Source organism: Eleutherodactylus coqui, chromosome 9, assembly GCF_035609145.1.
Source record: "Eleutherodactylus coqui strain aEleCoq1 chromosome 9, aEleCoq1.hap1, whole genome shotgun sequence".
Classification (NCBI taxonomy): domain Eukaryota; kingdom Metazoa; phylum Chordata; class Amphibia; order Anura; family Eleutherodactylidae; genus Eleutherodactylus; species Eleutherodactylus coqui.
This window is the reverse complement of record NC_089845.1, coordinates 118,571,806-118,585,779: the sequence shown is the minus strand read 5'-3', so window position 1 is coordinate 118,585,779 and position 13,974 is coordinate 118,571,806. Positions and strand designations below refer to the sequence as shown.

The 13,974-nt window shown below is 43.4% G+C and overlaps 1 protein-coding gene across 1 annotated transcript in view; it reads right to left on the bottom strand.

Annotated features, from left to right (window-relative positions):
* Nucleotides 1-222: 222 nt before the first annotated feature.
* STK3 (serine/threonine kinase 3) overlaps nucleotides 223-13,974 on the bottom strand; it is a 213,020-nt gene continuing 199,268 nt past the window's right edge. The window contains exon 11 of the mRNA XM_066578398.1: nucleotides 223-1,934. Within this exon, the coding sequence (XP_066434495.1) occupies nucleotides 1,776-1,934 (159 nt within the window). The 3' untranslated portion in view covers nucleotides 223-1,775. The remainder of the gene's footprint in view (nucleotides 1,935-13,974) is intronic.

Sequence of the window (13,974 nt, the reverse complement as noted above, 5' to 3'; positions counted from 1 at the left end):
TGTGCCCGGCGCATGCGCCTGCGTGACGAATTCATCCGCCGGCCGAAAAAGAAGATCCGGCCGTGAGGAACAGCTGACCTTCCCCGCCCGCTACGGATAGGTAAATTCTTTTAAATTCTTATTTTCAGCCCTCATGTCTGCGGGGCAGGAGGGACCCGCTGCAGATTCTACATGTAGAATCCGTAGCGGGCCCGATTTTCCCCGTGGACATGAGGCCTTACATTAATCTTGTAGAAAAAGCAACAGCTAATGTTACATTTTATTTGAATCGGCAACACCTGGGGTAAGGGGGCTGTGCCTAAGATGCATTGTGTATATTGCAGACATAGCAGTGGGGGAGGCTCCTGCTGCAGCCAACAGGATCACACCCAGGCACAGGATTGTAAAAAAGGAATCTGATCTCCTGAGACACAAAAATTCTTTATTTATTTCCAAGTTTTGATTGAAGAAACTAAGGAAAAAGCTAGTGGGATTTTTATTTGTATATTTTCTACTCTCAGGGTCCTTTTAATTTGTTTTTAAATTTGGGTCTAAGTTTTATAGAGATTAGGCAATGCTGACAGGCCAAATGTAAAGCTATTCCAATTCAAAGACAAAAAACAGGCTGCCAGATTTAACACATAGTAATCACTGCATGGTTTGAAGGGTGCCTTCAGACGACCGTATATTTGGATTCTTTGCAATGGGTGGGGTGGGGCTACTTAGCTCCAGCCAATCCCACCCCTCCTATTGCAAATAGTGGCGAGGGGCGGAGAGGGGGCGGGAGCTCAGTGCACTGCTCCAGTTTTTTCCAGCTTCCTCCCCCTGCAGAGAGGGACGCCGTATATCGGCACCCGGCCTATATACGTTCGTCTGAAGGCGCCCCAAGACAGAAAAAAACAAGAGACTCGTATGGGCTTGTTGCAGAACTATTAATGAAGTACGCTCACCACCCTTGCTGCATTCAGATATATATTGCTGCCCCTTTAGCTATATGGAGAAGTAGGGGAAAGCTGGATTCATGGCTCCAACAAAAAAATAAATAAAAATACACTACTAGTGGCATTTTTGTTCAACAAGTAAGTTTAAGATTTGATACCCACAAACAGCAAGTGGAGGGCTGCTTATATGTCTTCAGAAAGGTATAAGTAATAAAGTACCCTCAAGACTGTGTTCAGACGGCAAAGTTGAGCATTAAGGTTGATGGAGTAGACTAACATACATTATATCTACATTTCAGAGTCGCAATAAAAAGGAAACGAAAAAAAAAAAGCACAGAACACATTTGGTCACTAATGTCTGTCACACTCAAATGTAACACAGAAATAAATAGATATGTTGTAACTTTAAGGCAAATGAAGATTTACCAAGGTGCGAACACATGTCCCTGAAAACTCAGATATGAAGGAATATTAAAAGACTATGCTGGCTGCTTCTCCAGATGGATTCTTTGTGAATGTCTTTCCCCTCCTTTACAATACAATCACATGCAAAGACTAGGGCACATAATGCTAGTTAAAAAAGTATCGGGGGGGGGGGGGGGGGGGGGGGATAAGCTCATTGTCAAAGCAATGGAGCAAAAGCCATGGAAAGATGGGGTAAGAATCGTCCGTAGAAGCCATAATTCTCAGGCTCTTCTCACACAGCTATCGAGCAAAGAGGAGGAAAATGTTCAACGTTCCTTGCAAGAATGAAGAAATTTACACACAAGTTTACTCAACCATTGCTCCAGCGGGGAAAATGGGAGTTCCTAGAAATCGCTTCTGTCCATTTGTAAATAAGAGACTTGGCTCTTTTCAGAAGTTCTGTTGCCTCCGCTTCTTGGCATCCATTGCATCAAGAATGGGCTGCCTCTTTGCTGTGTACCTCTGCCGCAGTTCTTCTATCTCCCGCTCCATCATGGGGTCCAGAGCCTTTAGTCTCATCTGCAGCTCCTCGAAGCTTAAATTCTTCAGCTGTTGGCAAAATTGGAGAACAATCATTTGTTAGCATCAGAAAGCACTGCACATATTTAAGCACACGGATCACATCAGGCACAGCAGAAAGGTTATCCTCAAAGAAATGGTGAGGTTACATTTTAGTGACTTGTCATTTTAACAAAACCAAGAGCTTATGTGAGGCTGTAACCTTAATGAGATCAGTCAACACTTCGTTTATACTGTGTATAGAGAAGAAAGGAAGTTTGAAATCTGCCCTGCTGACAATGCAGATTATTGCTTGCAAGAACGAAAAGTCCTTAAACAAAATTAAAGGGGAAGTCCCACAAAAAAACTTCAGTCCTAGCCACATAATATGGAATAGGCATCTGATCGTAGGGGGTCTGACCACTTAGCCTCCACCAATCACAAGGACAGAGGTCCCATGTGTAACAAAATAAATGCAGTTCACATTTGTTCAATACTGTTCCATTCAGTTCAATGGGACCGCCGGAGATAGCGGTGTATAAGTGCTTGGCTCTCTTCGGCACTCTCGTAGAAATCAATGAATCCTATTAGTAGGGCGTAAGATCATTTTGTGGGACAAGCACTTTGTACATTTCATACATGGAAGTTAAAATAAATAATAGCTTAGAGTTAATAGCACTGCTTCTTAACCCCTTAACGCCACAGGAAGTAAACTTAAATCCTGTGGATGGCTGTGACAGACAGCTGGACTCCTGCTGCAAAAGCGGGGATCCGTGAGAACACCAATACCAGCTATTTACACACCATGATCAATGTAGATTGAAGCATGTAAAGGGTTCACACAATTACTACCTCTGTGCTGTCATAGACCCTCCACAATGCCAAATCCTGTGATTGCTACTGTAAGCAATAATGCATTGTAATACGAAAGTACTGCAATGCTTTATGATAGCAATCATAACTTTTATGGGTTCCAGCATTCTATAGGGAAATAAGAAAAAAACGTAAAAAAATTGTAACAGACACCCCCCTTTTTTCCGCACTTTCCCATCTTTGTCTGAAACAAAAAAAAAACAAACAAAAAAACTGTTTGGTATTATTGTATCTAGAACAACCTGTGCAATAAATTGAACAGTATTTATCCCTCATGGCAAAAACTAAAAAAAAAAAAAAAAAAAATCCAAAGAAAATAATAATATAATATTGTATATTTACGCATACAAGACACATGCAAAATCTACAATTAAGGGCTTATTCAGACAACCGGTATTTACGCCGGCCGATATACGGCGTCCCTCTCTGCAGGGGGAGGAGGCTGCAAGAACCGGAAGCAGTGCACTGAGCTCCCACCTCCTCTCCACCCCTCAGCACTAAAAGGGGACTTGATGTCTTTCTGGAGAAGGATATTACAGGATATAAATATTAGGTTAAGTGTCAATCCGGGTATACAGGCAGGTAGGAACTATTAGGGGTTGATCCAGGGAACAGTCTGATTGCCATTAGGGAGTCGGGAAGGAATTTTTCCCCCAAAAGGGCTAATTGGCTTCTGGCCTTGGTTTTTTTGTGCCTTCCTCTGGATCAACACAGTAGGATAGACAGGCTGGACTAGATGGACAATGTCTTCATTCGGCCTTACATACTATGTTACTAGTTGCAATGGGAGGGGGCGGAGCTAAGTCCTGCCATGTAGCTCCGCCCCCTCATTGCAAATAGTGTCGAGGGGCGGAGAGAGGCGGAGAGGGGGCGGGAGCTCAGTGCACTGCTCCCAGCTTCCTCCACCTGCAGAGAGGGACGCCGTACATCGGCTGGCGTGAAAACCTGGCCGATATACGGTCGTCTGAATAAGCCCTAAAATTAACATTTACGGGAGGGTTTTTGCAAATGCCATGTGACTGTTGGGGAAACTAAGGCTGCTTGCACACGGGCGGGTCGCATTCCGCATGCGGACTCTGGCCCTGGCAGTAGCATTATCCGCGCGTACCTGCTTTTCTTTTTCTTATTTGTACTGATGTCAATCGAGGAAGGGCCGCGGATCGACAGCTTCTATTGACTTCAATGGGAGCAGTCCACGCGGAAACCGCACAAAAATAGGACACGTTGCAATTTTTCTTCCGCGAGCGGCATTTAGTTTCCACTTGTGTGCAGGAAGAATTACTTTTTCATAGCATGCTATGGAAGGTGTTTGCTGCGAAAGCCGGAGGCAGACACCGGCTCCAAATTCTGCAATGCAAATCCACCCGTGTGCAGGTGGCCTAAAAATTTTATCTAACCAAGGAGATCAGCTGGGAAGGTGTGTATTTGCCCTACAGTAGCAAGCACTATGTAATGCACTAGAGCTCATAGATAGGGTCCTGAGGGTGAACCTTCTTCTATGACATCCATATCACCCTAATAAAGCACTGCAGCCAGAAGTTGTCAAAACAACTCCCTTAATTAATTGGCACAGTTGGAATTGGCCTCAGCATCACCGCATGTGTATGAATCTCTTGCAGAAGCTACAAGACAGAAAAGCAGCCTAGTGGAAATACGTGAATAGACTTTTTTTTTGGATGTGTAAAGGCCTGGGTTTGCATCCTTGTGAATACGCCCTACATGCAGCAACCCCCCAGGATCCCCTCTTCGGGACACCATTATAGCATTAGAAGTCGGACCAGCATACTGTTTGTGTTCAGCATTAGTTCAATGAAGCTATAGAGCTCCGGTAATGTGCATTCAGAACAAGCAGTCATGAGTCCTTGTGCGCCCGTGGAAAGTCACCAAAGGTTCCTCCAGTGTTGCAAAGGATGCTGGGAACGTTGGCAGCACTCACCATGCAGCATACTTTGGTTTGCTAATGAGATATCCCTTCATGACCTCACATCCTCTAACCCATTACATAAGGAGAATGTCTACAGAAGGTTTACACTCCGCAGTAATTGCTACAATCCAAAGACGGTCGGAATGTAGTAACAATCACAACGTGTTAATGGTCAAAATTAGAGGTCATCTTCCCAATCTGAAGATTATTATGGATGCCAGAGGAGCCTGTGAATGCGGTCTCAGGAAAGCTTTATCACAGGAATAGCAGTTCAGCTTGTGAAAATGAGAACTTATTCGTGTTTAAAAGGAACGTGTCATCAGAAAATGACATTGTTTGAATCTAATTTTAGGTGCTCATTTTTGATGATTTTTTAAAAGCAATTTTCCATGTCATTATGTATACTTAAATAAAACACTAATACTTTGCAGGTTTCATTCTGACCTCCAAGCCCAGTAATAGTCTGAGATTTCCTGTTCTGTACAGCAGTCTCCTAAACCATAGACACAATGGACAGGAGGAGACCCATTGACTTCTATGGAAGAATGTTTTAGGCATGCTCTGTGACCTGTGCAAAGTTTACTGTGCTGGGAGGAGGAGGTGAGCTGTGACCATCTATTGTGAATGGTAAATCCTTATTAATATATAGGTGTTAGGGTACTTTTACACGGGCAGATAGTCGACCAAATAATAATTCAAATGAGATATTTCCGGTGACTGTCGTCCAATGTAAACACGGCACCCAACGATACTATGCAAGAAGTCGCTCAGTAGTCGCTAGTCATTTAGCTCACAGAAGGACTAGTCATTCATCTATTAACAACTGCCTGTTTGGAATGAATGAAGGCGCACGGCCAGAAGAGATATCCGGCATGTTCTGCCACCTCCATTCACTGAACGGCTATCACTGCTGTGTAAAAGCACAGGAGCGAAAGTTGTTGTGACAGCTATTGGGCGCTTGACAATCATCGCATCTAAACAAACTCTTAGGCCTCCTGCAGACGGGAGGATTTGCATTGCGAAATCCGGAGCGGGATTCCGCCTCCGGATTCTGCAGCAAATCCAGCCCTTAGCATGCAATGACAATCCGCTATTTCTTGCCCATGTGTGAAAATCGATTGCAACTTTCCGCTCGTGGGTGAGAAATCGCAGCATGCTGCGATTTTGTGCGGGCTACACACGTCCAGCTTCCATTGCAGTCAATAGAAACAGTCCATCTCGTGGCACCTCCGCAGTGAGCACTGAGGAAGTATTGCGGGATCAGCGTCATTGCAGTGCACTGGTGGCTACTGCGCATGCGCGACATAGTGTTGGCCGGTACATTCGCAGCGCTGAACAGAAGACACCGGGTCGAACTCCGCTGCGGGAATGCTGCATGTGGGGTCCGACCCGCCCGTGTGCAGGAGGCCTTACTTTTCATAACAATCCTGCCTGTGATAATAAGATGACCACAGACTGAAAAAAAGTTTCAGACTAATATTAAGCTTCGTGGTCAGTGTGAAAAATGTTAGATTTGTTTTGACATATAAAGTGACATGGGAATAAAAAATAAATAAATCACCAAAAATAAATCAATAAAATATGTATAGCAAAAAAAATTCCAAACAATAGTCATTTTCTGTCAACACATTCCCTTTAAATCTTAGCAAACAAAGTCTCTGATTTGTGCCTCATAACTCCAGGTAAAAGGTCCTCCTGGGGAAAACTATGTATGATTGAAGCAGTAGACCAATTAACTAAACTAACAAAAGATATAATCATTCCTTTCAAGTAGATTATTATCTGGCGTCTCATTCTGTGCCGCTTCCATCTATTCTCTGCTAACATCCCTAAGGAGGTATTCAATCATTGAGAGGCCGCGCCGGACATCGCTGTCCTGCAGTGAGCAGATTTCAGGTATCCTGCAGGGCGCTATTTATTTTTCAAAGAAAGCTGCCTGAAGACGCTACATTATATTGATCGCAGTTTACACGTACTGCGCTATATTTTGCTACAGACATAAATAATTACTTCGCAAAGTTTCCGTCTGGACCATCAAATAGGAAGACAATGCACTATGATTTATGAAAGCACGCGAACGCTTCGAAAAACAAGCCACGGCTATCGCCGGCCTTTTGCAGTTTTTCGTATGTGTGCTATAAAAACAAATATAGCAAAAAATTAGTATAACTTTCAGCTGCTTTTACTAGGATAAATATTCTAAATTTTATATATTACATATAAACACACACTCACAATAACTATACAATTTTCTGCTAAGCAGTGGCTGTATGCAAAAATTTGGTACCTGCTACATGTTTATTAGTTAGTCCAGGCGTTGGCTGGAACCAGTTGCGACACCTGTATCTAGAAGTGGAGAAACGCTGTTGGGTAATAGCACCCTCAGGCCTCGTTCACACGGCATCGCTGCACAAAATCACAGCGATATTGCATCGCTGGTCTAGGAAGGGGGGGAGGGTTTGAAATATAGGCCAACCCCCCCCCCCCCCCCCCAAAAAAAAAGCCCTAGCTGCAGATTAAAAAAAAAAAAAGTATACATCACCTTGGAAGCGCTGTCTGGGGCTCCACTGCATCTTTTTCCTCACTGCATCAGTCCTCAGCACTGTTGCTCATCATCTCTTCTGTCCAGGGATTGAAAATCCCCGCCTCCTGCAAGTGCTGGCTGTGATTGGCTGATGCTTAGCCAATCAGAGCCAGCGCTTGATGAATGACTGTGATTGGTTCATTGGATGCTGGCTGTGATTGGGTAAGCATCAGCCAATCAGAGGCAGCGCTTCCAGGTGGCGGGGATTTTTCAATCCCCGGAGAGAAAAGATAAAGAAGAACAGTGCTGGGGACCGAAAGGAAGTTGCAGCGAAGCCGGACAGCGCTACTAAAGCCAGCATGCAGTGGACATAAGAGGACAGGTTTTTGTCGTGTTACAAATAGGACAAAGATGAATCATTTTAGATTTATTTCCACCTTCAACAGGACCTGTTATTATCTGTACAAGAACCTTAAAAAACAAAATTAAATCATTTAGGCTGTACATTGGTGGATTTGCATTGCAGAATCCGGGACGGATGTCCATCTCTGTGTTCCGGAGCAAATACCGTCTAAAGCATGCGAGCGGAAATCACGATTTCCATTCGCAGAGAACAAATCGCAACATGCTCTATTTTTGAGAAGATTCTGCACGGACGGCTTCCATTAAAGTCAATAGAAGCCTTCCGACCTACGGACTTTCGCAATTAACATTTCAGAAAGGTCATGGGCACCCGCATCAATGCCTAGCGTCCTCGTGCGAAACTTTGTACTGCGCATGTCCGACGGCGAGCCGTTAGGATCATTCGCAGTACAGAAAAAAAAAAAAGACGACTGACAGGTACGCAGGGTCGCGGTCAGGGACAAATTCCACTGTGGGATTCGGACTATAAGACACACCTGACTGCAAGACGCCCCCCAGGTTTAGACAACAGAGCACGGGGAAAAATATATCATACTAATTCAAACGTTTCTGGGGCTCTAACAAATTGGGAGGGGGTTACAGTTATTAACTTTGGTGTTTCAGTATAGAAAATGGGGTTAACATTGAACAGTCAGCTCTTATTAAACCTATTGTGTCCAATTTAAATAATGGCGCAAGCACATAAGTACAGCCTTGCTACATAGACACAGCTCTGCTGTGCGCACACACCCCTGCAGCATTCACATACACACAGCCATGTTACATAGACACAGCTCTGCTCCACACACACACACACACACACACACACACACACACACACACACACCTATAGCATTCACATACACAAATACAGCCTTGCTACATAGACACAGCTCTGCTGCGCGCACACACACACACCTGCAGCATTCACATACACACATACTGCCTTGCTACATAGACACAGCTCTGCTGCACAGACACACATACACCCTTGCAGCTGGTATGTTAAAAATTGATGGATGTGGGGATTTAATGTTAATAACAAGTGTAGTAATACATGACCCCTCTGGCTGCTTCCTGCTCACATGGTTATGACATCTACGGTCCTGCTGCTACTGCAATAGCTTTCATCTATGTTCTTGTCTGTCCCTGTCTGTCCCTGTGTGTGCAGAAGAGGACCTGCTCCCTGAGGCAGATGTTTGAGTGATCTCCAGCATTACCTGCTGTTCTGCACATGGTTTGGGCTCCATGACAATGGAGTATTACTTCAGCCTGCAGCACTATGTAGGATGACAAACGCCACAACGCATTTCACACTGCTGTGCTGTACACACAAGTAGGTTCTCACACTTAAGGGCACAAAGAAGAATGTATACTCTCTAAGGACATAAAGAATTATTCCCAGAATCACCCAGGAAATAAATGCCTGATCAGTGCAGGTCCTACTGCCAGGACCCCCACCGGTCACAAAAACAAGGTTCTCCCATTCCCTGTTTCCTTCTCCCATCAAGGAGGAGCTTGAATGAAGCAGCGTTCAAGCCTATGTGTGGCAGCTCCATCCACTTTACTCCGACTTCCAAAGTACAAGGAGTTTGCCTACCTTCAGCAGTCCCACAGAGCTGAATGGAGTGGCTGTGCGTACTATATTCCCGGCCACCACAAACCGAACACTAGGACAGATTCCCTTATTGCTCCTTTCTAGAAAATATATAAAGTTATTATCTAGGTCCATGACACAAAGTCAAGGGGGGAACTATACAGTGTTCCATCGCCTTTAATATGCATTCCGCAAGTAGCACAGACAGAACGTCTGATGCAGCAGTAACACCATTTATCATGATTGCATGCGGTGTAACATCCTCGCATTTTTCATAGACACAAAATTATTCCCTATAAGGCTTAGTATTCTTTTTAGAAGAGGCAACCTTGACAGGAGGAATCAATCAGGACACAGTTCAACTACATTTACAATACTGGCTCGGTCTAGTCACAGTCTGTGGAATCTTACAGCCTCATTGAGAATTACTCAAGAAAATATGGTCAATAAATCTGTGTGACTACTGCGGCATTTCATTCCTCCGAGAGGTCAGAGTGACACACTACAACATCCACAATGATACCAGTGTCACTAAGTTACTGGCAAGATCCATGGATTGTGTCGTTGCAAGAGCCTGGGCTGGCACTAGTGTGGAACATGACGTACGATACCCTTCGTGCCCCGGAGACCTTTGATTATAGTGGATCAAAGGTCATTATCTAGGATGAGCCGCACTCCCAGAATTACTTTTCATTATTCCCATTTCACCTGCACAGTCATTTGCCCCTGTATCACTTCATTTTACAATTTCACCGATTTCTTCAAACCCTTGAGAGAATCTTTATGTGTAGATCCTTTTGTTCTGAGATACCATTAGAAGGAGGGGACATGTTACAAAAGCATTGGCCCTACATGGGGATCACTTATTCTCTATATGAATTAATTCTCCAAATGACCTCAGAGGGGGCGAGGTAAGGTGCATTCTGGGAAAAAGTTCAAAAACTAGGTCAGAAAGACCCAGTGTCAGACCTTCGGAGATGCACTACAGCGTATGGACTTTCCCATTTGCTTCCAGTGACTCCACACAATCACAACCCTGGCCCGAACATCTCAATACTGGTATATTTATTCTTTTTCCTAATTGTTTTATTTTAACCCTTTCCAATCCAATATTGTATTCAGGGTTTCCTAAAAGGCTTTCTCTTTTTGCTATTATACAACGGTGCCATCTGGCTAAAGTCAATGTGTGTGCGCCAGAGAGACTCCGACAGCAAAGTGGCTGGCCACAGACAGTAAAAATACCCTGTCGGACATCTTCTCACATTGGAGCTGTGCAAGCTTCAATTAAAATGTAGGAAGACGTCAGACAGTGGATTGGAAAGGGTTAAGTACTGTCTGTTGTGTATGCCTGTAAACCTTCTCTCCACTGTAACATCCTTTGCTGTATATTTTTGTATACATATATTTAGCACTGATAGTCTTTAGAATAAATCTGCAATTAGTTTGCAATAAAAGATTGTGTTAATAATTCATAGTCCGGGATCCAAAAGTTGGTGGTCATAGCGAGTGTGTGGTTATTGCGGAGTGCTGGGGGCGTTACACCGGAACCAAGGGTGCTTTGAGCTTTCAATCAGCATGCGTGCAGAAGCCTGGGAAAGCTGGGTATAAACCCACCTATATTTTAATGACTCCTTGCTTTCAATCCCGCTAGAGGGATCAATTGAGGCTCTGCCGTGACACGTGGTCATAGCGGTGAGAGCGCTCAGACTGGTCGATCCGTGACAAATTGGTGATAGAGGCAGGATCGATTGGGTCCCCCCTCCCTCTCCCCGACATGCCTCTTCATGTATTAAGCACACCATACGTGCTGGAGGAAAGTGTAATAGAACCGCTGTTGGAAATGCCAGTACTAATACATTTCCCTGATAAAAAATAGAAACATATTGTGGCAGTGCAGCAGAGACAAACATTTGGCCAGGTTGCTGCTGTTGGGGGAGAGTAGGGTGCGCTCCCACTACATCCATGCAGCTGATTGAGGTTTCAGCTGTCCAATTAGAAAACAGCATGGCTCGTTCCCTGTCAAGACAGAGGTATAGAAGGGGGCTGTCTTAGTAATTGACCTGAGCTGTATAGCCAGCCTCTGCGATGGCACGAAGCATAATGGAATGGCCATATCATGTGACCCATAGTCAAAATCTGTCTGAAATGGAGGCTCTGTCAATGCTGTACTGGGTATTTCAGCTCCCTGGACAATCCCTTTAAATCTGTATTTCACTTAGGTTAGGTTCACATACTAGGGCCATGGTGGAGTTTTTGCCAAAGAAACCCAGCTGTTCACAATAATCTTAGTTTAGGGAAAGCCAGGCATTACCAAGCCTTTGGAAGCAACACAATGAAGACTGGCGGTGTACACTGTTGGCGGTGTACGCTGTTGGCATTAATGTTCAGGGCAGTAGGCACAGGGCCCCTAGATAGGGATGTTACGCGTTTAGTTTGAGGATTTATTTGATATATTTGTACTGTAAAGTGACTTCTTGCCTTAAAAAAAAAATAAATAAAGCTGGCTGTGGCTAATTTTTAACCAAATCTACTGTGTTGGAGTGAAGCTTCTTCATGTGCAAACCATCTTAGGGGCTGTTCACATCAAGTTTTTAATGTACATTTACTGTATACATAAAAGGTACGTGACAGGTATACAAACATCTGCAATTTTAAGCATACCTGTACATATTAAACATATAGCCATGTTTCCATACATTTATGCCAGTTTTTAGACAAAAACATGTGTTTTTCACTGTAAAGTCTTTCTTTTAAATAAAGTTTTGTAGTAGAACAGGTTTTTTTTCTCTTTTAAGGGCCACTCCAACGATTTATTAAAAATTAATATGTAGCTAACCCCCAAATATATATAAGTGAGCTAGTGTTACCTTGGTTAGTTATTCCTATCTGTCTGAAACTGCTGGCCTCTTCTCAGATGGTCATGCAATTTTAATTCTGATCAGCTCAGATCTACTTGGGGTTATGTGTTCTCAAATTAAGGCAGTTTCTTGGCCTGTGTTATGTTGTTACATGCACCTAGTACAGAAATTGTCTAGAGGGGTACACAGTCACCGATTGTCGCACAGCTCTTGTCATAGTCACTGACGATGATCTCGCAGCTTCTGTGACACAGTTATAATTGAGGAGATCACAGCTCATCCTCCTGACTGTATAATTATAGTCTGTAACTTATTTAGGAGAATATAAAAGGTAATTAGAATTAAACTGCCCCCTCCAAAGAGGCAAAATAGTACAGCATCTGGCTAATGCTGTGCTGATGCATCATGGGATTGGTGTGCAACTGAAGTTAAAAAAAATCTCAGCCTCAAGATGGCGTTTGATAAATATTAGTCAAGGGGCTGCCCTGCATGAAAGTGGCTGCAATACACAGAGGAGAACTACAGAGTGTGACAATCAGGTAGGCAATTAGGTGAGGGGGACAAAGAAAAGTGTGTTTTTGCTGCGTGGCCCGTTATGCAGGAGAACAATAAACGTATACATTAAACATATGGGAATGTATAGCTTTACATTTCCTATTGATTGTAATAAAAAAAATTAAAAAAAATAAAGTAAACATTGAGCATACTTATTTTGTTGGATACAGAAGTGCTATGCTATATTTCCCCATCCCGCAAAAAAAGTATGTAAATATAGTGAAATGTACGCACTTTTGAACAACGTCTGACCAATTTTAGTATATGGATACATCAAGCAATAAGTTTGACAGATGGCTTAAACGTGATGGGAAGAGCCTCTTACCCGGGACATGGCGATCCCATGAGCCAACACCAGGATGTGCCATGATGGACAAGGTGAAAAAGCTGTATGCACTATGGGAAAATGAAGGTCTGACATTTTTCCAGATCCATTGTCCAGCTATCTAAGTAAGATGGTAATCTCTCGAAACGCGTTACAGGCTGGCTTTTTAATACAGTCATTTTACCCTCCAAACACCACAGATAGTTCAAAGTTAGAGTGCAGAGGACTCCATGCCTCTAGAATACAGCTGCAGGAAATGGACTCTCCAGTCAGTACCTAAAGGGAATGTCCGTCTGTTCTTCATTTTCCTCCTCTTTTGCTTTTTGGCAGGTTTTTTAAACTCCGCTCTATTAGGACAAAACTGTGAGCTGTGACTTTTGTTCAGGCTGCAGTGGAGGTAGGAGATGTGTGTCTTTGAACCAATGATGAGACAGGGGGGTGTATCCCAGACTACTTCAAAATTAGGACTATAGCTAAACTTTAGTCACAGATTAGAGCCCTATGCTAATAGGGCAGAGCTAAAAGAAAAACAAAAAACAGAGGAGTAAGATCTAAAGAAAAATAAACAAAAAAATCATCCCCTGTAGATACCGACTTGAGCCCCACTTACACAATTTAATGAGAGCTGTGCCTACAATTTCAAGCGCCGGCTACTACACAGCTGTTGGAGCAGCAACTTCTGTTCCATATCCCTGTGTGAAGCAGCGATGATAGCAGGCTCCCAATCTGAACAATTATTGGCGAGCTATCCTTAGGATAGGTAACCAATACTACTTCCCTGGAAAACCCCTTTAAGTCATGGTGACAATGGTAACCATGTCCACTGCTAAAGCCCCTAGTGCAATCCTATTGAAGGTAGGATGTAAACCATCATCCGTGAAGTGACAAAAAGACAGATTAGATTATGTAAAACAACTGTCTGGTGGATGACTGTTTACATTTGTAGTATATTTTTGGGCCTATTTAAAAAAAAAAATTTCACTTATTCCCCACTTTGGTTAAAAAAAAAAAAAAAAGCCACGTTATTTTTCCC